Consider the following 21,943-nt stretch of genomic DNA (forward strand, 5'->3'; position numbering starts at 1 on the left):
CCGGTACTTCTCCAGAATTCAAGGATTTTGGGAAAATTACAACAATGTATCTATTATTTCTGTAGATACCTCTGTTACAATGACATCAGGGCCAGGACTTGTCTGCCTTTAGCCTTATTAATTTGTCTAAGGCTATTTCTCTCATGATGGTTATGGAATGTAATTCCACCCCCACCCCCAATCTTTTTGGCATTAATGGGATGTTCAAAGTATCTTCCATCATTAAAAACTGATAGGTGAGTTAAACAGAAATTTCTATTTCCTTATTCCCCATAACTATCTGCCCAAATTCATTTTCTAGGAGATCGATATTCAGTTTGACCCCACTAGTGTTACTATACAGTGTTTAACTTGTTCAAGTTTTTCTATTTATCCATAACATTTCCATGCTGGTCTTCCTCAATTTTTCTTTAACTCAAAATTCCATTCCGAGTGATTACTTATAAAATCTTTTCCACCACTAAACTGGTCTGTATTTGCTGGATTTTTTTTTCCAAAGAAGAACAAGGACATAATATTTACAATTCTCCAGTGCTTGTGCACCGTGTCCTTTATTCAAGGGAGACTGCACGATTAAATCAATATGTCTGCAACTTTTATCTTTACTTCCCTGATCTTCAAGTTCGGGAGTTGGGAGGTCATGTTGCAGCTGTACAGGACATTGGTTAGGCCACTGTTGGAATATTGCGTGCAGTTCTGGTCTCCTTCCTATCGGAAGGATGTTGTGAAACTTGAAAGGGTTCAGAAAAGATTTATAAGGATGTTGCCAGGGTTGGAGGATTTGAGCTATAGTGAGAGGCTGAACAGGCTGGGGCTGTTTTCCCTGCAGTGCCGAAGGCTGAGGGGTGACCTTAGAGAGGTTTACAAAATTATGAGGGGCATGGATAGGGTAACTAGGCAAAGTCTTTTCCTTGGGTTCAGGGAGTCCAGAACTAGAGGGCATTGGTTTAGAGTGAGAAGGGAAAGATATAAAAGAGACCTAAGGGGCCTTTTTCACACAGATGGTGGTACGTGTATGGAATGAGCTGCCGAGGAAATGGTGGAGGCTGGTACAATTGCAACATTTAAGAGGCATTTGGATGGCTATACGAATAGGAAGGGTTTGGAGAGATATGCGCCGGGTGCTGGCAGGTGGGACTAGATTGGATTGGGCTATCTGGTCGGCATGACGGGTTGGACCGAAGGGTCTATTTCCATGCTGTACATCTCTATGACACTAAATGTGTTTGGTCCAGTCCTGCTGACTTAAATTTACTACATAGCTATTTTAATACCTCTGGTTACCTCAACCTTCTCTTTTATGAATGCTTCAGCAACATGCTTCTCCTCAGTATAGACTGTTATAATGGGTTAATCCAACATCTCAATGATAGCCTCTTTGGTTCCTCACTGGAACTACCCATTGTGACGGAGTGTGTCTTTAAAAGAGATTTCTTCTGTGCTGTTACTCTTGCAGAGAGGTGTTGTCAGTGGTACTGGAATATCTGTTTCAGAAGCAGTGAGTAAGCAGCTTTGAGCTCCTGGAGTCTTTGTTTTGAATTAGTCAAAAGAAGCATGAGGGGTGGAGTCAGGCTCTCCCAGATCCAGATTTTTGTTGTGCTTTCGGGTTACGAGTTGGCTGCTGAAGTTTTTAGATATAGCTTTCTCTTCGCTGCAGAAAAAGCTTAAGTTCTGTCTCGCTGCTGCTGGACGGTTTATTTCAGTGTTTCTTTCTCCTGTTTTGGGGAGGAGAGCCTGTGAGGAAAATCTGTTTTGCTGAATTTGTATTTGTCAAGGGGATGTTTATGGGATACTACTATATTGGAACAGTTGATGATAAGTAGTTATGTATTTCAATATCTTATTTTGTTAAGTATTTCAACAGAGTTAAAATTATACCTTTTTCTGTTTATTTTTTACAAAGTGTTTTATTTGAAACCTAGTAGTAGATCAACTAAATCATGTCTGGAACACTGTGCTTTCCACTTGTCCTTAAGTTAGGATTTAGGCTATCATCTTGATATATTTTGAGGGGGTTTCAACTGGTCCATAACATCATTCTACTAGAGTATAAACGATCATACACGTGAACCATATGAGATGATTATGACAATGTGACAGCTTCTAGCAGTATTTTCATCTTGTGTTAACTAACAAATTTCCAAATTTACTGAATTCAAATGTCACTATTCACCATGGTACAATTTGATCTCTTGGGTTTGGACTTACTAGTAGAGTAACAAATCTACTTCTCATAACTTTTCTCATGTGTACACTATTTACAAACATGTCAATATTTCCCACCGCAAAGTAAATATCAATACTTACCCTTTTATGTTGACAGTGATATAAAGTATTGCTAGCCTTAAGCCACACACTACTTATACACAACCAGTTTTCTGTCTTTGGTATTAATTGCTGAACCTCAAGACCACTGGGTACATAGATCTGATCAGTTTCTGAACTAACTACCAGTTTGTTCCTTTGACAACCAACTACCTCAGAGTACTGGGAATAAGTTCTCCAAGGCAGATAGTCTTTTAATAATTGGAATCAGATGCCTGAATCTATGTCTCAAGAATGGGCAAGGTACTAGATGTTAGATGCCACATGCAAAACCAGAAAAGGGAAGCAAGTTAAGATTAACATATCTGGAACAAGGAACTTCTCACTGCATTCAAAAATAACAATGCGGAAGCTAGACTAAAAAATTTACATAGAATCATTACTAAAAGTACAAACAATGTTTTCAAAAGGAAGTGTTTAATGTTATTTTAAATTAAAGTCCCAAAGTTGGTCATTTCTAATTATATAGGACCTTTATGTTTCATTTTTTCACAAATACTATAAATGACAGGTATTTCACATTGAGATTTTCAGCAAAAACATTGTATGCGAAATGCAAACAATAAATAACTGCAATGAAATGTTTTGGGTGCACAATATATTTAGCATGCATTTTAATTTTTATCAAAAAGTGTGATTCATCCATCATTTGAATCTAAACAGGCTAAGTCTCAAATAGTTGCAGATGTAGGTTTGCTCACTGAGCTGCAAGGTTCGTTTTCAGACGTTAGGTCACCATACTAGGTAGCATCATAAGTGAGCCTCTGGATGAAGCCCTGGTGCCATGGCCTGTTTTCTATTTGTTTAGGTTTCCTTGGGTTGGGTTGCAAGGTATTTTGTAAATGACATTAGTTTTGCTTGTTGTCTGCATAGGTTATCTCAAGTTCATTAGCTGCTGTTTTAGTGTGTTAGTGGGCTTGTAGGCTACCACGATGCCAAGGGGGCTGAGTAGTCTGTCAGTCATTTCTGAGATGTTGGAACATCCCCTGAGAAAAACAGGAAATTATGTCACCACAGGAAATGGCTTCACCAGCCCAAGGAAACCTACGTATAGAAAGCAGGCCATGCCACCAGTGCTTCATCTGGAGGCTCACTGATGATACCTAGTATGGTGACGAACTGTCTGAAAACAAACCTTCTAGCTCAGCAAGCAAACCTACATCCAAAATCTCAATCTGAGTCACAAATCTTCTTAAAATTCACTCTCAAATAGCATTTAACTTCATGGATTATCCATATTTGAGCTAAACTAGATTTGTACTTGTTTAACCAGTAGAAAAATTGTTAAACAAGAAACCTCCTTTTCAGTTGAACGTAAACTGCAAATGGGAATATCTAATGCCCACAAATCTAAAATACAAACGTAGCTACAAAACCCTTTTCAAACAAAAGCAGCATACTATTAGCTGAGATATAGAGACGTATGTGTGGGTGCAAGAACATATCAAATTAAACGAGAGTAAACCTCCAGAGGTTTAATATGTTAAATAAAGAACATCAATTTAATGTTGATAATTCCACAAATTCAGCACAAGACAACATTAGTGCAGATTTGTTCCCAGTGTCAAAAGGAACAAATATTCACGGAATCATGAAGGCAAAGCCTTCTACATGCAGTTTAATGCAATAATCTCATATCCAACTTAGTATCACAGAACTTTATTGGCATTTTCACTTATAACTGCACACAATAAATCAGTGGCTTTGCGAGCACATTGGAATTTTTTTATTTAGCTTTCTCACACCATATGGCAATGATCACAATGAACTCCTTTTTTAAACTAGGCTATATTGACTAAATACAGCAGCTCAGGTAAAGTATTGCCATACATGGTACAAACTTGGAGAGGGATGTTAATATGTTTACATGAATGTTATTAGTTTTGCCATTTGTAATTTTTATCATTTCGGACAAATGAACCTGTTTTTTGCCACCTTCACCATTCACTCTCTCCAAAACCAATGTCAGCAGTGCACATGACCAATGAGATGCACTGCAAAACAACTCGCCAAAGCTCCATAGATAGGATCTTTTAAATCTTCAAGCTGTACCATCTAGAAGGATAAGACTAGCAGGGAAACGGGATCACCAGCACCTGCAAATTCCGATCCAAATCTCACCGCATTCTGACAGAACTATACAGCTGTTTCGTCACTGTTGCTGGATCAAAATCCTGGAACCTCTTCCCTCACAACACTGAGGGTGTACCTGCACTGAGGATTGCAATGGTTCAATAAAACAGCTAACCACCATTTTATTATTAGGGATGGGTAATAAATGCTGACCTGGCCAGCCATACCAGTATCCCAGAGTAAATTAAAAATAATTCACAGTCAAAATGTGTTCTGTATAGCAAAGCAGCTCTTTAAAGCATTTATTTCAACATTTTGAAAATAAAGTAGTATTTAGTTCAATCTTCAATTCGTGGTTGTAGGTAAGTAACATTATAAAGGCAGGATTGTTATACCCTCCAAGCCACTTGAGGTCAGATTTGTTCCTTCTGAAGGTTGCAAGAAAACTCCAAGGATGAAATTTAGATCAAATTTCAAGATACTGCTTGCCAATTTCGAGGTTGAATCTGAGATGTCATCAAATGTTAAGAAACAGTTTATTAAAATTCCTATGACTTGTTGCAAGTGGTGGAATCCATACAATGAGCAACTTGTGGCTAAACAGTGAGTAAGAGATAGCTAACTATTCCTCCTGAAATACTTTAATACTTAAATTTTGGATGAATGCAGTTATTTAAGATTTTTAAACATATAGTCCATACTGAAAGTTTTAAAGAAGTATGCACAAAATCCTGTCTTTTATTTTGGCATTAACATGTATTTGAATTTACATTGGAAATTCAGAAGGATAGCTTGGTGGGCGGCACGGTGGCTCAGTGGTTAGCACTGCTGCCTCACAGCGCCAGAGACCCGGGTTCAATTCCCGCCTCAGGCGACTGACTGTGTGGAGTTTGCACGTTCTCCCCGTGTCTGCGTGGGTTTCCTCCGGGTGCTCCGGTTTCCTCCCACAGTCCAAAGATGTGCGGGTCAGGTGAATTGGCCATGCTAAATTGCCCGTAGCCTTAGGTAAGGGGTAAATGTAAGGGTATGGGTGGGTTGCGCTTCGGCAGGTCGGTGTGGACTTGTTGGGCCAAAGGGCCTGTTTCCACACTAAGTAATCTAATCTAAAACATTTCTGCACTAGTTTGATGAATGCACTCAAACTAATTTACTCACAATGGGGCATATTTGTCATGGAAACTCCATGCGTTTCATCTGTTCCTACTGATTCCAACAATGTAGGAACCTATCATACTCACCAGAGTCATTTTATAATTTGACAAGGATTTATTGCACATTAGTCTATTCATATTATTGGATGATTTTACTATAAATAGTGAAACTATATAATTTGCTTATTCTGAGCAGACAACTTTTAAAGTGACAATTATGGACAAGATTGCACAGTTCAGCATTTTCTTTTAAAAGCTTTATATATTCAATAAATTTTAAACATATAATCTGAATGGAATAGAATGTTTTTCTTATGGGATATTTGTGCCACGTGAAACAACAAACGCATTAACGGTAATCTACCTCAACTATTTAAAAAAACTCAAAACAAAACAACATTCTGGCAATAGCAAACACTGCATGTTTACAGAGGCATTTAATAAAAGTACCTGGGATTACATTTGGGTCAGTTCAAAATGGGAAGAAAGATAACATTTCACTGGACTAACTAAACAAAGCAAACGACAAGCTGCAGTTTTCCACTATTCAGCATACTCACCCTAAAATGGGAGCCATTATAAAAGCTCAAAAATGACGGCATTTTCTATGTAGTTTAACAGGCTGCCATTAATTTTCCAGCTTCATTCCATTAGACATTGATTACATAAATTTTAAGAATCTAACTTTGTGCATATCAATGTAGGCCCATAACAGGTGCTTCAAATTGAATATATTACAAAACTGAATAAAACACAGTTTACAAACTAACCAGAAAGAAAGAAACGTTTAAATTATAATTAACAAGCATTTTGGAGAAACAGAAAATCTGCATTATTTAAATGCAGAAGCTTGCTTTTAAACTACTGTGCATCAATGTGTTCCTATTGCAGGTTCCCAGAGCTGATGGAAACTTGAAATTTTGTCAAAACCAATTTCCGCGTAAACACAGTAAACGTACAAAACGTGGGAAATTTATTTTAGGTTTGACACATTCAATACGAGGTACACATTTGAAAGTTAGTGGCTTAGCAAACCACTAAACACAAATCAAAACTACAAACACTTTGGAAAAAAATTAAACATCATGCATTTCTCAATTTCCATAAGTCAGACCAATTTATTTATGCTTATCATAGCCAGTTATTTTACATGTGGCCCAGAAATTAAATAAATGTAAAGAGAAACTGAATTCAATCATGAAACCAGGTGAAAATGTTCCATACAATCTAAGAGTAAACATCACTGAATGATACTGCAGCTTTATAACATAAATTTTTAGTTTTTAAACAAAAACACTTAAAAAAAATCAATTCCATAAATCTGCAAAACAATCCTAAAGAATTCATGATTAAAAACTGTACAAAACATAAATTGTGTTTTTAAACACTACAACATTAAATTTTCACATCTCAAACTACCTAGGAAATCCATTACCAAACAACACTAAATTGTAAATGAAACTCATTTCCGAAAATTTTAACTAGCACTCAGCTGTTTCAGGAAAAACTGTTCAATTATAAACTTACCACAGTCACACAGCTCTTCATAAGTGCAAAATCTCAAAAACAGAAAAAAGTTAAATCTATACACAACATATGATTGACCTGAAATACTGCAAGAACTCAAATATAAATGGTGGTACGAAAAAGATGTGACTCCGAGTGCAATAAGAACTGTCAAAGATTAACATTTGGTATTACATTATACTGGCCTTATATTAATTTCTGTAACTGCAGGAATTTATTCAAGCCTGAAATCACGATTAAGTGCAGTGAATTCTTCAGCCAAGCCATCATTTCAAAATTAAGTTTAACGAACAGAAAGTGATATACAAAATTCACTCCAGTTCTGGAGACCCAAAGGTTCTGAAGGCTACAGAGATCATTCACAAACAAAACATGTTACAAAGAAAAGCATGTGCGAGTATCGGAATATTACAAAATGAAATTCTTAGTGCAAAAGTTACTCAGGTCATTGATTTCATAGATTTTCAGAAAAATTAACAAATTAGTAAAATAAATAAAGCCCAACCAAATGTGGGATTCACAAACAACAGTATGAACCATATGAAAAATTTGACTGATTGCACTGAGAAACTCAATTTCCCCCGCCTGTCACCTTCCTCCAAAATGATGAAATCTTTGATACATGTCTAAAAAGATTAAATTCCTGCTCAATATATAAGATGCTGGGCACAGTTGCACGGTACCTTGCCAACAAGGTCCTGCTTCATGTGGTTTTGAACTATTACCAAAGCATTAAGTTTGAGAGTGCTGTGTAAGCACACTTTCCAAGAGGAAATAGTTAATGTTACGAAGGAATGTTGTACCAATCACAATGAAATCAGCACATTTAGTCTTCAGTCAAATCTAGAATCTTCTAGTTTGGCTATTTTCAATGCTAAAGCACCTTTACCACACATTAACTGGAGAGAAGGGAAGGAATGTTATGTGAAATTCATTAATTTTAACAACTACTTTTTAAGAATCTTGATAAATTAGAAAGGATACTATTTTGAGTGCTCCTGATTTTGATCTCATCTTTATCTTCATAAGATGGGTTAAAATGGCACTGAAGTACAGAATTCCTCAAAAATATTTTTGTGCAGTCACACTGCAAGATCTCCACCATTAGCATGTGTAATTTGAAAAGTAGTTCTACAACTTCAAAATATTTACTACTAAATATGCAGATGTGCTGATATTCAAAGATAATTCACATGAAAAGAATTAAGTGAAAAATAACATACTGCAGCGTTTGTAAATCTGACAAATTAAGGCAGAAATGTTACCATGATTTAAATAGGTATCAGTAACAATGATTTATGGCACCTTGCATATCAAAAATCATACTCAACTATTTCAAACTCTTGAGCAATTTGACTAATGAAAATGGTTAAAATCTAATTAGGTGAATAAGAATTTGGCATCAACAAGTTACCTGACAGTTTCCTACAAATATATCTGATATTAAAGAGAACATATCGATATTGTAAAAATCCATAAAGAAGATGCGTTTAAAGCATTCAGTATGGCCATTTGTTCAAAACACAAATCAGGTTTTTTACATGAATTAACTTGTGAAATGCAGTGCAAGTCTGATTTAGGAAATAGTCAGTGAACTTAAATGTATAATAAATCCTTAGCTCCTCTTCTGCCCTTTCTTCCTGCTACAAAACTTTTAAAATGCTGAAATTGTAGCAGCAAGTACATTTGTCTTTTTTAAAAAACTAATAAACAAATTTTAGCACATTGTTAGTAAGAGCTAATATAATCTAACAATCATAAAACATAATTTATCATACAGGTTTAAATGGCCGCAAACACTGGAACTGGTCATTAAATCGTACTAACTAAATTTACAAATTGTTGGCTACTTCACTTGCACACGGAGCAGGAGTCCCTAATTAGATCAGTGTTTCAGTCCATATTGACAACACATCAAATTAGGTGTTTTAAACTGGTGAATGTACTTACTTTGAGAATTAACCATTTATTTCACAATAAAGTATAATGTTTTTCTTTCTTTAAAAGGGAGAAATGAAACAGTAGACGAGTGCTAGCAGTGGTTGAAATTTGTTGGCAGCCTAATTTTTCCAGTAACGCAATACTACAATCACAGGTAACGACCAACATATCTCTTTCAAGTCAGGAATAATTCAGTGAACAAAATCCCAGTCTATTCATTTTGTCAGTGCTCCATAGTGATATTATTTTTTTTATATATACTGCACCTATATGTGAACTATGAAAGAAAGTTACTTTGCCCAACATCACAGCATAGGGATAGAGGAAAATAAAACAAGTCAAACTCCTCAGCATCAGAGAATTAAAATTTTCAGTGAACAGATACCTAAAGATATCAAGGACCAAGCTTTACGTCAGTAGATATCCCAAAATGTTTTCTTCATAAAATTGGACTAATTACAGTTGAAGAAATTAAGTGAAAATATGGAAAATTTGAACTGGAAGTCACATCATAACCAAAGGTGCCCAAGAAATACTGTATACCCAAATAGAAAATCTTGTGAAATAGCATATCAAAAGATGCTACCGTTTCAGTAGTCACTCCATCAATTATCCCAATACTTAAAGTGGCTTTCAAATCGATCATAATGTAACCAAACATTTTCATCATGTCTATTTACATCAGTGTGTTTTCTTCAGATTTGATTTTATGAAGAATCGTGGTGTTGCACAGACTTTAAGCTTTCTTCCTCTCAATGCACAATTCTTTGAGGTTTTTTTCTTTATTAAATATGAAACTCAAAATAGGTACTTGAGCCTCAGTCATTATTTCAGTTACTTGTTCAATTGTTCAACAGTTGACAATGTGAGAAGCGCCAATAAAAACACTGTTGCACACAGCAGTCTTTTCAACGCAACGTAATTATCTTTGGGAATGGCTATCTGTACAAGATCATTTGTGATCTGAGAGATTTCGTGAGCAACTAGCACAAAAATAAAAGTGCTGATGATAATGTTGAGCACTGGGTTGCCGGGAATGAGCACCAGGATTCCTTTGGTATCTGCTGCAAGCCAGATATGATATTGGCATATGAAAAGCTGAAAGAAAAAGGTTTCAATATGAAAGGTAGGTACGTACAATCGGTTCAAAGTTTTAACAAGACCAAGACTCTGTTTGAAGCTAGGATGAATACAATCAAATCCTACAAAAGAAAAAGAATGCTCAGAATCTGAAATAAACAAAATAAATACAAGCTTGTACCTGTCCAACCTTTCCTCTTGTAGCAACCCAGGCGTTAGCATCACAAATCTTCTCTGAATTCCCTTCAAACACATTTACATCTTCTTTAAATAAGGTGATGATGAATAATATACACACTATCCCAGATTTGATCTCATTACAGCCCTCTATAACTGAAGCATAACTTTCCTACTTTTGTATTCACTGTCCATCACAATAAAAGACAATGTACTATTTGCTTTCCTAATTACTTTCTGTGCCTACATTTTAGACTTCTACAATACATGCACAAAGTCATCAAATCCCTCTGCACCTCCGATCTTGGTGATCTCTCACCACTTAAATATGTTTGTTACACTCTTCCTGCCAAAATGGACAATTCCACATTAGATTTATCAGATCTTTGCCCACTCATTTAACCTAACTATGTATTTTGAGGCCTCTGCACACTCCCTTCACACCTCGTTTTTCCTTTTCTCCTGCGAGTGGTCAGTTAATTTCACAACAGTCCCTTCATCCATCACTTATATAAACTATAAGCAGTTGAACTCCCAGCACTGATCCCTATGGCACACTCGTCTTTACATGTTGCCAATCAAAAAGAGTTCCAATATGCCGTAGTTTTGGGTAAATTCACGACCTGGGAAGTTGATTTATAGATGTTTTGTCCCCTTTCTAGGTGACATCCTCAGTGCTTTGGAATCTCCTGTGAAGCGCTGCTGTACTTTCTCTTCTGGAATTTAATTGGTTTTGTTCCTGCTGCTTCCAGTTCTTCATTGCAGTGGTTGGTATATTGGATCTAGGTCAATGTGTTTATTGATGGAGTCCATGAATAAGTGCCACGCCTTTACAAATTCTCCAGATGTCCTCTGTTTAGCTTGTCCAATTATCATTATGTTGTCCCAGTCGAATTTGTGGTCCCTGTCATCTGTGTGTATGGCTACCAGGGACAGCTGGTCATGATGTTGTGTGGCTAGTTGGTGTTTGTGGATGCGGATTGCTAGTCATCTGTTTATCCTACCTAATGTTTCATGCAATCTTTTGAAGCTATGTTTGACTTGCACGTAATGGGCGAAGGTCTTTTGTCCTGGTGAGGTGTTCTCTGAGCGTGGCTGTTGGTTTATGGGCGCCATGGATCCCAGTGCTCGGCGAAGTCTGGCTGTCAGTTCAGAGATGTATTTTTAATATAAAGGTAACATGGCTAGTGCGTCAGGTCATGCCATGTCCTCATCACAGTTTGTCTGCTAGGCATGTGCGGATCAGGTTGCAGGGATATCTGGTCAGCCAGACTTCTCCAATCACTCAGATTCAAGACAGCCCATAAACCGACAGCCACCCTCAGACAACAACTCAGCAGAACAAAAGATCCAATACCCATCATACGCAAGACAAATGCAGTTCACAAGATTCCATGCAAAGGCTGCGCGAAACACTATATAGGACCAATAGGCAGACAACTAGCAATCAGCACCCACGACCACCAACTAACCACTAAATGCCATGACCAGCTGTCTCTAGTAGCCATATATACAGATGACAAGGACCAAAAATTCAACTGGGACAACAATGATAATAGGACAAGCTAAACAGAGGACTACCAGAGAATTCCTTGAGGCATGGCACTCATCCATGGGCTCCATCAATCAACACATTGACCTAGATCCAATATACCAATCACTGCAATGAAGAACTGGAAGCAGCAGGAACAAAACCAAATACATTCTAGAAGACACAGTGCAGCAGCGCTTCACAAGAGGCTCCTAAGCACTAAGAATGTCACCTAGAAAGGGGACAAAACATCTATAAATCAATTTTCCAGCTCGGCGAACATTCCCACAACTACAACAACCGGCACCCAAGCTACAAATCTTTACCCAAACCTTGAGAATCCCAATATGTCTAATCCATGCTTCCTGCTAGCCAGCCATCAATTGTTCAAAATCTCATGATACCCTTATACCATGAACTTTTATTTTGTGTAATAAACTTTGATATAGCACTTAATCAAATGCCTTTTGGAAGTAATTCAATTTGACAAATACCAAGGCAACCTATTTCTGGTGAGGTCAAATTTTCACGAAAAGGAGTCATTAATGTATTTTCCTTTTTAACATGTCGCCATTAACTCAATTGACTGCAGTTTTAATCTCCTTGAAACATCTCTCCATAATGGCTATAAGATTATACCAATTTAACCTTCATGCTGTTATTAGTTTTGTTTTGACTACGATACAGACTGCAGGGAAATAGATGATGACATCTTGCAAAATGTCCAGATTACAGAGGAGGAAGTGCTGGATGTCTTGAAACAGGTAAAGGTGGATAAATCCCCAGGACCTGATCAGGTGTACCCGAGAACTCTGTGGGAAGCGAGAGAAGTAATTGCTGGGCCTCTTGCTGAGATATTTGTATCATTGATAGTCACAGGTGAGGTGCTGGAAGACTGGAGGTTGGCTAACGTGGTGCCACTGTTTAAGAAGGGTGGTAAGGACAAGCCAGGAAACTATAGACCAGTGAGTCTGACCTCTGTGATGGGCAAGTTGTTGGAGGGAATCCTGAGGGACAGGATGTACATGTATTTGGAAAGGCAACGACTGATTCGGGATAGTCAACATGGCTTTGTGCGTGGGAAATCATGTCTCTCAAACTTGATTGAATTTTTTAAAGAAGTAACAAAGAGGATTGATGAGGGCAGAGCAGTAGATGTGATCTATATGGACTTCAGTAAGGCATTCGACAAGGTTCCCCATGGGAGACTGATTAGCAAGGTTAGATCTCATGGAATACAGGGAGAACTAGCCATTTGGATACAGAACTGGCTCAAAGGGCTGAGAAGTGGCAGATGGGAGTTTAATTCAGATAAATGCGAGGTGCTGCATTTTGGGAAAGCAAATCTTAGCAGGACTCATACACTTAATGGTAAGGACCTAGAGAGTGTTGCTGAACAAAGAGACCTTGGGGTGCAGGTTCATTGCTCCTTGAAAGTGGAGTTGCAGGTAGATAGGATAGTGAAGGTGGCGTTTGGTATGCTTTCCTTTATTGGTCAGAGTATTGAGTACATGTTGCGGCTGTACAGGACATTGGTCAGGCCACTGTTGGAATAGTGTGTGCAATTCTGGTCTCTGTTCTATCGGAAAGATGTTATGTAACTTGAAAGGGTTCAGAAAAGACTTACAAGGATGTTGCCAGGGTTGGAGGATTTGAGCTACAGGGAGAAGCCGAAGAGGCTGGGGCTGTTTTCCCTGGAGCGTCGGAGGCTGAGGGATGACCTTCTAGAGGTTTACGAAATTGAGGGGCACGCATAGGGTAAATAGGCAAAATCTTTTCCCTGGAGTCAGGGAGTCCAGAACTAGAGGGCATACGTTTAGGGTGAGAGGGGACAGATATAAAAGAGACCTAAGGGACAACTTGCTCACACTGAGGGTTGTGCAGGTGTAGAATGAGCTGCTAGAGGAAGTGGTGGAGGGTAGTACAATTGCAACATTTAAGAGGCATTTGGATGTATATAAATAGGAAGGATTTAGAGGAATATGGGCTGGGTGCTAGCAGGTGGGACTAGATTGGATTGGGATATCTGGTCGGCATGGACAGGTTGGACTGAAGGGTCTGTTTCCATGTTGTACATCTCTATGACTCTACATGCACTTAAGCAAAGAACATTTAATTTTGCCTTTCTACAATTTTTTTTTGCTCCTTTTTGGCTGTCCTGTTCCACTCTGGATAGTATTATCTAAATAACTTCTATGCAACATGGCTGTATGCTTTTGCTTTAAGCGCCTGTGTTATCCTTCTCCCAAATTTTTCCCTACTCTGATTAATTGAAGCTCTTTCTACAGTTCTAGTTATTAGATTCACCATTACACCGATCTCAGTCCAGTTCAAATGTAGACTACCTCACCAGAACAGTTTTCTTCTACTCCAATACTAGTTCAAGGACCCCATGATTTGAACCCCATTCCAACCCCCACCAATTTTTAAGTCATGCATTTAACTCTATGAATTTATTTACTCTGTGCTATTTTGCCCCTGCTCATGTAGTATTTCTGATCGTATGTGTTGTGGTCCACATGGATTCCATCAACTAGGAATTACAAAAATGATCTGTTTAAGGATGGTTAATACAAACTAGAGGCTAAATGACAAATCAGTCCCCTAAAAGTTAACAATCTCTGGATTAGTACTTAGTCGTAAGCAAATTGGTTGGTGATAGGTAAGATCAGGAAGTTTAAGACATGCTCAAAGATTACTGTTGCAGAAGTGAGTTCTGATACTTGAGTACTAGGGAGCAAGCAAGTTGCAATGTCAGGACTGTCTTCACCTGAACTATGCAGTCCAAGAAATCATAGAACGAGGGTTGCAGAAAGGACCTTAAATTAAATAGGGGGGGTGTAGGGCTGATGGGAGTGGAAGGGTTGGTGTGCGTGTGCGTGTGCGTGGGGGGGGGAAGGACATTTTGGAAGGACATGAAGCAAAGGTGATGGGGTAGCTCTGTTATTTAAAAGTGTAAGTTAGTAAACTAATAACACATTACACTGTTTCAAAGACACATTTCATTCTGCCACCCAAACTGATTCTCAAAGGAAGGAGGTGACACATCTGGAAATAGCTTATAGCCCTCCTGAGAAAGTTTGGATGATTATACAAGATCGAAAGAGGGTTTGCAAGAAAAGCATTACTATCAATTTTAATCTTCAAGATTGGACAAATCAAAATGGCCACGGTAGCCTACATGGTTACTCAAGAGAGTGAAAATGTAAAATTTCTTAGGCCAATCTTTACACAACCAAAGGAAAGGAAGTCATTCTCAACCTGGTTGTAAAACAGAATAAATTTATAGCCTCCTAGAAAACCAGCATCTAGCAGTGAATATAACTTGAAAAAATTGCACACTCAGGTTGACACTAACAAACATGGGTCTAAGAGTAGCATCCTAATACAAAAGGAATTACAAGGGTAGAAATATTGAATTGACTTAAGTGGATGGAAAATAGATTAAAATAAAGGATGGTAAGAAAACCATGCCATTTAAGAAAGTACTGCCATTTGTTTGAGGATTGGCAGGAGTTTAATTTGAATAAATCCAAAGTATTGCATTTTGGTAAAACAAACAAGGGCAAGATTTATACAATTAATTGTAGGGCCCACTGAATCAATCCCTCGAATCCTAATGATCTCTATCTTAGGGTATTAAAAGAAATTAATGCAGGAATAGTGGATGCAATGGTTGCACCCTACCAACATTCCCTGGATTCTGGAAAGATCCTAGTGGATTGGGAAACCATAAATGTCATTGCTCCATTATGAAATGAGGAAACCAGGAAACAGGATACTAAAGTTCATTTAGCCTAATATCTGTTTTTGGGAAAATCTGAGAGTTCATTATGCTGGAACTAATGGCAATATGTTTAGAAAATCAAAATATAATCAGGAAAAGTCAACATTGTTTCAAGAAAGAAACAATGTTTGGCTATTTTATAGAGATCTTTGAAGTAGTAACAAACAAGGTATATAATGGGAACCAGTGGATATGGTGTGCTTGGATTTCCTGAAAAGGATCTGATAAATGCCATATAGTTTTGAGGGATAATATGAGCATGAATAGAGGATTACCTGGTTAACAGGAAATGGAGAATCAGAATAAATTAGCTTTTTTCAGGTCAGAAAACTAATTAGTGGAGTGCCATAGAGACCAGTGACAGCTTGGTAATATTTAGGAAAGCATATTGTGGACACAATCTGCAAAGGGCAAGAAATAGGTTGAGTGAGCAAAACTGCGGTAAATGGAGTATAATTGGATGTAAATTTGTCCACTTTCAAAGTTTGGAAGAAGATTTGTAGCTCGGGTGCTCGTTGTTGTGGTTCTGTTTGCCGAGCTGGGAGTTTGTGTTGCAAACGTTTTGTCCCCTTTCTAGGTGACATCCTCAGTGCTTGGGAGCCTCCTGTGAAGCGTTTCTGTGATGTTTCCTCCGGCCACTATAAATGCCGGAGGAAACATCACAGAAGCGCTTCACAGGAGGCTCCCAAGCACTGAGGATGTCACCTAGAAAGGGGACAAAACGTTTGTCCACTTTGACAAGGAGAACTGAAAAGCAGGTAATTATATAAATAGAGAGAAAATATAGAAAACTCTGGCACAGGGTTATTTGCGTGACCCGGTATATGAATCACAAAGCTTGCATGCAGGTACAACATTATTAGGAAGGCAAACGGAATGCTAGCTTTTATAGCAAGACGGATGGAGTAGAAAAGATCGCTACAGCACTGCAAAGACTTCAGTAAATTAAGAAGTGATCTTTATTGAATTGCAAGATTCTGGGTTGACTTGGCTAGGAGCATGTTTCCCTTTTATGAGAGTTTAGAACTGGGGGCTCAGTATGAAATAAGGGGTCTCCCATTTAAGGTGGGAGATGAGGAGGATTCATTATCCACAATGTCGAGTCAGCATTTTGATTAAAGGAGTCAAGAGTTATAGGGGACCTTTGGCAGGAAACCGGAGGTAACATCATATTCAGATCAGCCATGATCTTGTTAAACGGCAAAGCAGGCTTGAAGGCCAAATGACTTACAAGTCATTCTGCTATACCATGTGTTCTGTTAACATGAATTCGCTGAAATGCAATTGACAAATTGGGGACACCATTTCAAAAATGCCAACTTTTAAAATATGCGTTGGCTGTAATGCGATTACATCGTGTAGTTTCTTTAATGCAATTTTTCTATAATGTGGGGTTGCAAAAGAATGCAACCATCTCGTTATAGAACAACTACTTGTACTCCTAACAATTTTCATGATGTATGAAAAAGAGTAGGTATTAACTGGAGGCTTTAGTCCCAAAATACTCATGCATGTGCCATATGGGTGAAAAATACGGAGTGTCATTGCAATCAGGCTAATCTCAATTCTGGCAGATAACCACAGTGATCACAACTATCCTAATAAAACTGATAAAAATTACACCGTATGTCATAAATACATGCCTAAGAACACTTGGACTGACCAAGAAAATGGTGTTACAGATAGAGATTTTGAACATCAAACCTTTCCTGTTGGCATTGTTGCCTTTACAACTTAAGCGACTTGAAGAATATGGTCTAACTGTAGTTGTTCAAAAATCAGTTCAGCAGAATACTTTGTTACATAATTATCAAGATAGGTTTCAGTATGATTATGAAGCTCATTTATACTTATGTCCAGATCTGGTTTTTTAAAACACTGTTCTTAAAAGTTTCAACATAGCACAGGCAATATTTTTGTGATAAATTTGAGATGTTTGATTCTTGCCCTTATAGTGGTAAAAATACAATTTGATCTTGTTTTGTTTTACCAGTGAGCTTTAAAATGGCTAGCTGAACATGAAAAATTATACCAGTTTGGTTCGTGGCCTATGAATATCATATTAAGAGCCAATGCACTGTTGCAAGAATAAGACATTTCTACAAAAAGGAGACAGGCAAGGAGAGAAGAAAAGGGTGGGAAGAAGGCACTCTCATTGCCCCTTGTTAACAATAGCCTGTCTGCTTTACATGCGTTCAATACAAAAATAAGATTGCAAAGGAGTGCTATCCATGCTTGCCTTATTGGATGATTTCTACTTATCTCAAATTCAAAGCGCGGCTCCTCATTCTAATCCTACTGTACAACAATGCCTCAGCCTATTTTCCATTTGTTGGCAGTCTCACACAAAATGCAACAATTTAAATGCTGCAACTTCTTTTAAAAACTTAAAGGAACTTGCAAAGAGACTAATGTTTTGAATAAAAGCAGTTAAACTGATTTACTGAAAATACTAAAGGCTACTCAATATATTTAATAATTCAAAGATATAATGTCGAAGAGCAATACTACCTGAACTAATTGCCTACTAGGCTTTAAGGGGATGGAGGTGAAAAGAAAAATCATAAACATACAATCTTTCTGAAGCAGTTCTTGGCACACATTCCACTCTCACCTCAGCACACCTTCCCCCCTCCACCACTCAATTCCATGCTTTTTTTTTGAAACCTCCCTGCAATATATGCTTTTTCTTTCCATTCCTCCTATTTTTGCTCAGTTCATTTCATTTTATTTCTCTGTAACCCCATCTTCTTCTTGCCCATATACCTTAATACACCAATCACTATTAATACAATACTCAGTGGATCAGCTCTGTCTGTTACCACTGCCTCTACTCTGAATCAGAAAATCTGGGTTTGAGTCACACTCCAGAATTTGAGCACGAAACTAAGGCTGTACTCCACTGGGGATGTTGCACGGCTGGAGGTTTCTTTGCCCTGTCAGGTGGATGCAAAATCTATATTACACTAGTGGTTACACTTTAAACATACTTAATCGATTGCAAAGTGCTTTGAAATGCCTGGCATTTATGAAAATATATGTGCAAGGAACTTTTTTCATTCTCTAACTTCACTTAACAAGTTCCCCAGAAGTTCATCTCAATTTTTAAATTCTCAAACTGAACTTACTTGAAATGAACTTACACATTGTATGGGGTACTTACTTCCAAGGAAATCTTGCCAAACCAGGCAAAAAACGAACTGTACACAGAACGAACATAACCAGGAATGTTCCTAATAAGAATGAAAGATAAGATCTGGAAGCAATAAAAAAAAGATTTATCCCATTATTAGTGTATATAACATATTTATAGCACAATTTAAACTTAAACCAGAAATAACAAGGAAATACCTGTAACACAGAGAAGTAAGGATGAAGTTCATTGCACTCAGTTTTGTTTTTACAGTTGGCACACCATATTGAATAAGTCTGTGTAAATAACATTAGTTGGTTACTTGTTGTGACATATACTTACACATCAAAAGTGAAAACATATACATATTCTGTATAATCTGCATTGATGTTAGTCTCATATTTGGTATTAATCTGTAGCTCCATAGCAATAAATTTAACAATATGATGTTCAGAAGATGTTACCTTCAGGAAGAAATGCAATCCAGTTCTCTATATTTCAAAGTTTTTTTGTTAACTCATGTTCGCTCAATAACCTACATGTATTCATCGATACAACAGGCCAAAAAGTTATAGTAAACCAACAAGTCTCTCACCCCTACTCCCATTATGAACAAAGAGCTGGAATGGATTGATTTACAATGTTATTTCCTGTTGGGGAAAATCTTCTATTAAACTGCCCTGGTGCAAGATCAGGCTACCCAATGAAAAAAATGTATTTAGATTGATATTGAGGATCCTCTATCTGCGCTTTCCATTTTTTCAGTAGCTGGGAGAATTGTGATGTATTTGCTGTATTTTTTCATATCTCCATAGAAGGTACCAGAGCAAAATAGGAGAAGAAATGGAGGCCAGTGGCTGGTAGGGATGACAAAAGATAAACGTGAACAATAAGAACAAAGTCAGTGGGCACAGGAGGGTGCTGATTTATACAATCACCAATTTGGGGTTCAGTTTTTTAATGTAGTTGTTCTTTCAATGAGGAATGCAATCTTTGAGTATTGTGCATGTTAAGAGCAAATTTTAATTTTAAGTTACCTACCCCACTCGCTGCTTCAATGGTGCCACAAATCAGTTGGAATTTCAATTTCTAAGAGGCATCTAACTGCAACTATAATTGTGTCACCTTAGTACTGCCCCACACCATACAAAACTAGCATTAATAATCTTATTTACCTACATTATAATTTGTGAAACTCACCAAAAATACAACAACTGATGTGAAAAGAAAGAAAGACGACAACCTAGGTGCAAACAATGTCTCTCCTTTGCCTTCAGAAAGCAGGTGACTTTTCTTTAATATACTATAAAGGAAGGCAAATACCATACCATGTAGGACTGCCTATACAGAAACAGAACAACATGAAATTAAAAGGAGTTATCATTACACAGAATAATTTTAAGTAATTGTAGTCATGTATGCATTTAAACTCAAAGTAGTACTAGCATAAGCCATTTTTATCAACATTTCAGGGTATGCAGAATACAGTTTAAAATGATTTTAGAATGATCTGCAAGCTAAAAACACCATTTGGGTGGTAGCCAGCTTTTATTCCTGCTGTGGATGACCCAATATTCAGAAACTAATTAGGACATTCCCTGCTAAGTCATGTATTTAAAGACAACTCCCTTCATACACACAATTGCTTGTTTGAACCAAGGTTAGAGTGCACTGTCACTTCGGTTTTACTGCTTTACCAGGAATAAAATAATCTTTGTTCCAGTTACCAAGATGACCAATATCACTTTTAAAACAAGATCAACCAGGTTTATGTACAGAATTATTCATTTATTACCAAACTAAAATTAATCAATAAATTCAAAACAATTCAACCAACTTTACAACACAATTAGCAACACAGGTATACACATTTATCCCTTTAAATGTTCTTAAATATACACATATGCAAAACACACAAACCTCACAGGAGGGAAAAAAAAACAGGTTTCTCTATAGAACTTGTTTTTTTAAATAAAAACACACTGGTTCAACAGGTTATTAACAAAGGCTAAAAGCATTGTGAAGTCTGATATCAACACATGCCAGAACATCAGAGAAAGTCACTAACCATGCATGGTTGTCACTCAAGTCTTGCCTGCACAGCTGGGTCAGGAAATACAATCTTGATAAAAGAACAGGTTTCACAGAGAACTCAACAAGGCAGCTTTCTTTTCAGAAAATTACATCAATAGGTTGCTTGTTTTTAGCAGGCTTTCCACCAACTCAGCTTGTCCCAAGCAGGTTTCCCTCCAACTGAACCAGATAAAACAGACATCTCCAAGCAAACTACTGCTCACAACAGGGGTCTACAATAATGCAAGTAGTTATGAGTCACATGATTTCTATGAAGCATTGTTGAAAGATACTCCAGTGTCTACACGTGATCTTTCAATGACCTCCTTTAAAGAAGGAATTCCTAATATTTTCATAAAGCTCAAAATAATCCCAACTTGCACAATCCTACAAAACAAGTCAACCAAGCAATACTTAAATCGCAGCTTCATGACAATGCCACCCTGTGGGGATAAAAAAAAATCAGTGCATTGTAATGTGTGATCAAAATAAAACTAAAAAAGAAACTAAGACACAATCATGCATTTATTCCCATTTCCTCTTTACGTGTAACTTATACTATTATCTCTGATATCTTGCTAGTAAGAGAACAATTCAAACAAGGTCATATTCTTGACAAAAGATTGGCAATTTTTTTCCTGCAATGTGAAAAATTATTAAAAGATAAGGCTATAATAACAACTCCAGCAAAATAGTCACAAAACTTTAAGGGACTATGATCAGTATATACACATTTCTCCGAGGGCGGGGAATGCTGTTATTTTTCCTGCTCTTTACATAGGAACAAAGGAGTGGGAGTAGGTAATTTAGCCATTTGAGCTCACTCTGCAATTAAACATGATCATGACTGATCTCAACTCTATATTCCTGCCTGCCTTTCATAGTCCTTACTCTACTGACGCGGTAGATTGCTTGCGCCTTTACAAATTCATTTATGGTTTATTGCCAATCAACCAACTGTAATATCCTCAAAAAGCTTCCAGTTGCTGCAAGTGGTCCTCCTAAGTGTTACTGTATACTTTGCATCATCTAGGTAAACTATGCAATTAAAACATTGGCTACCACGTATCCATTAATATAGAAGATATAGAACATAGAACATTACAGCGCAGTACAGGCCCTTTGGCCCTCGATGTTGTGCCACC

The 21,943-nt window shown here is 37.4% G+C and overlaps 1 protein-coding gene across 2 annotated transcripts in view; it reads right to left on the reverse strand.

The window, feature by feature from the left end:
- Nucleotides 1-6,541: 6,541 nt before the first annotated feature.
- casd1 (CAS1 domain containing 1) overlaps nucleotides 6,542-21,943 on the reverse strand; it is a 113,156-nt gene continuing 97,754 nt past the window's right edge. For both annotated transcript variants that reach the window (XM_060824775.1, XM_060824776.1), the window contains 4 exons: nucleotides 19,926-20,066; nucleotides 18,944-19,021; nucleotides 18,756-18,848; nucleotides 6,542-10,115 (listed from right to left, as the gene is read on the reverse strand). In XM_060824775.1, coding sequence (XP_060680758.1) covers nucleotides 9,852-10,115; nucleotides 18,756-18,848; nucleotides 18,944-19,021; nucleotides 19,926-20,066 — 576 coding nt within the window. In that variant the 3' untranslated portion in view covers nucleotides 6,542-9,851. The remainder of the gene's footprint in view (nucleotides 10,116-18,755; nucleotides 18,849-18,943; nucleotides 19,022-19,925; nucleotides 20,067-21,943) is intronic.

This window comes from Hemiscyllium ocellatum, chromosome 5, assembly GCF_020745735.1.
Source record: "Hemiscyllium ocellatum isolate sHemOce1 chromosome 5, sHemOce1.pat.X.cur, whole genome shotgun sequence".
NCBI lineage: Eukaryota > Metazoa > Chordata > Chondrichthyes > Orectolobiformes > Hemiscylliidae > Hemiscyllium > Hemiscyllium ocellatum.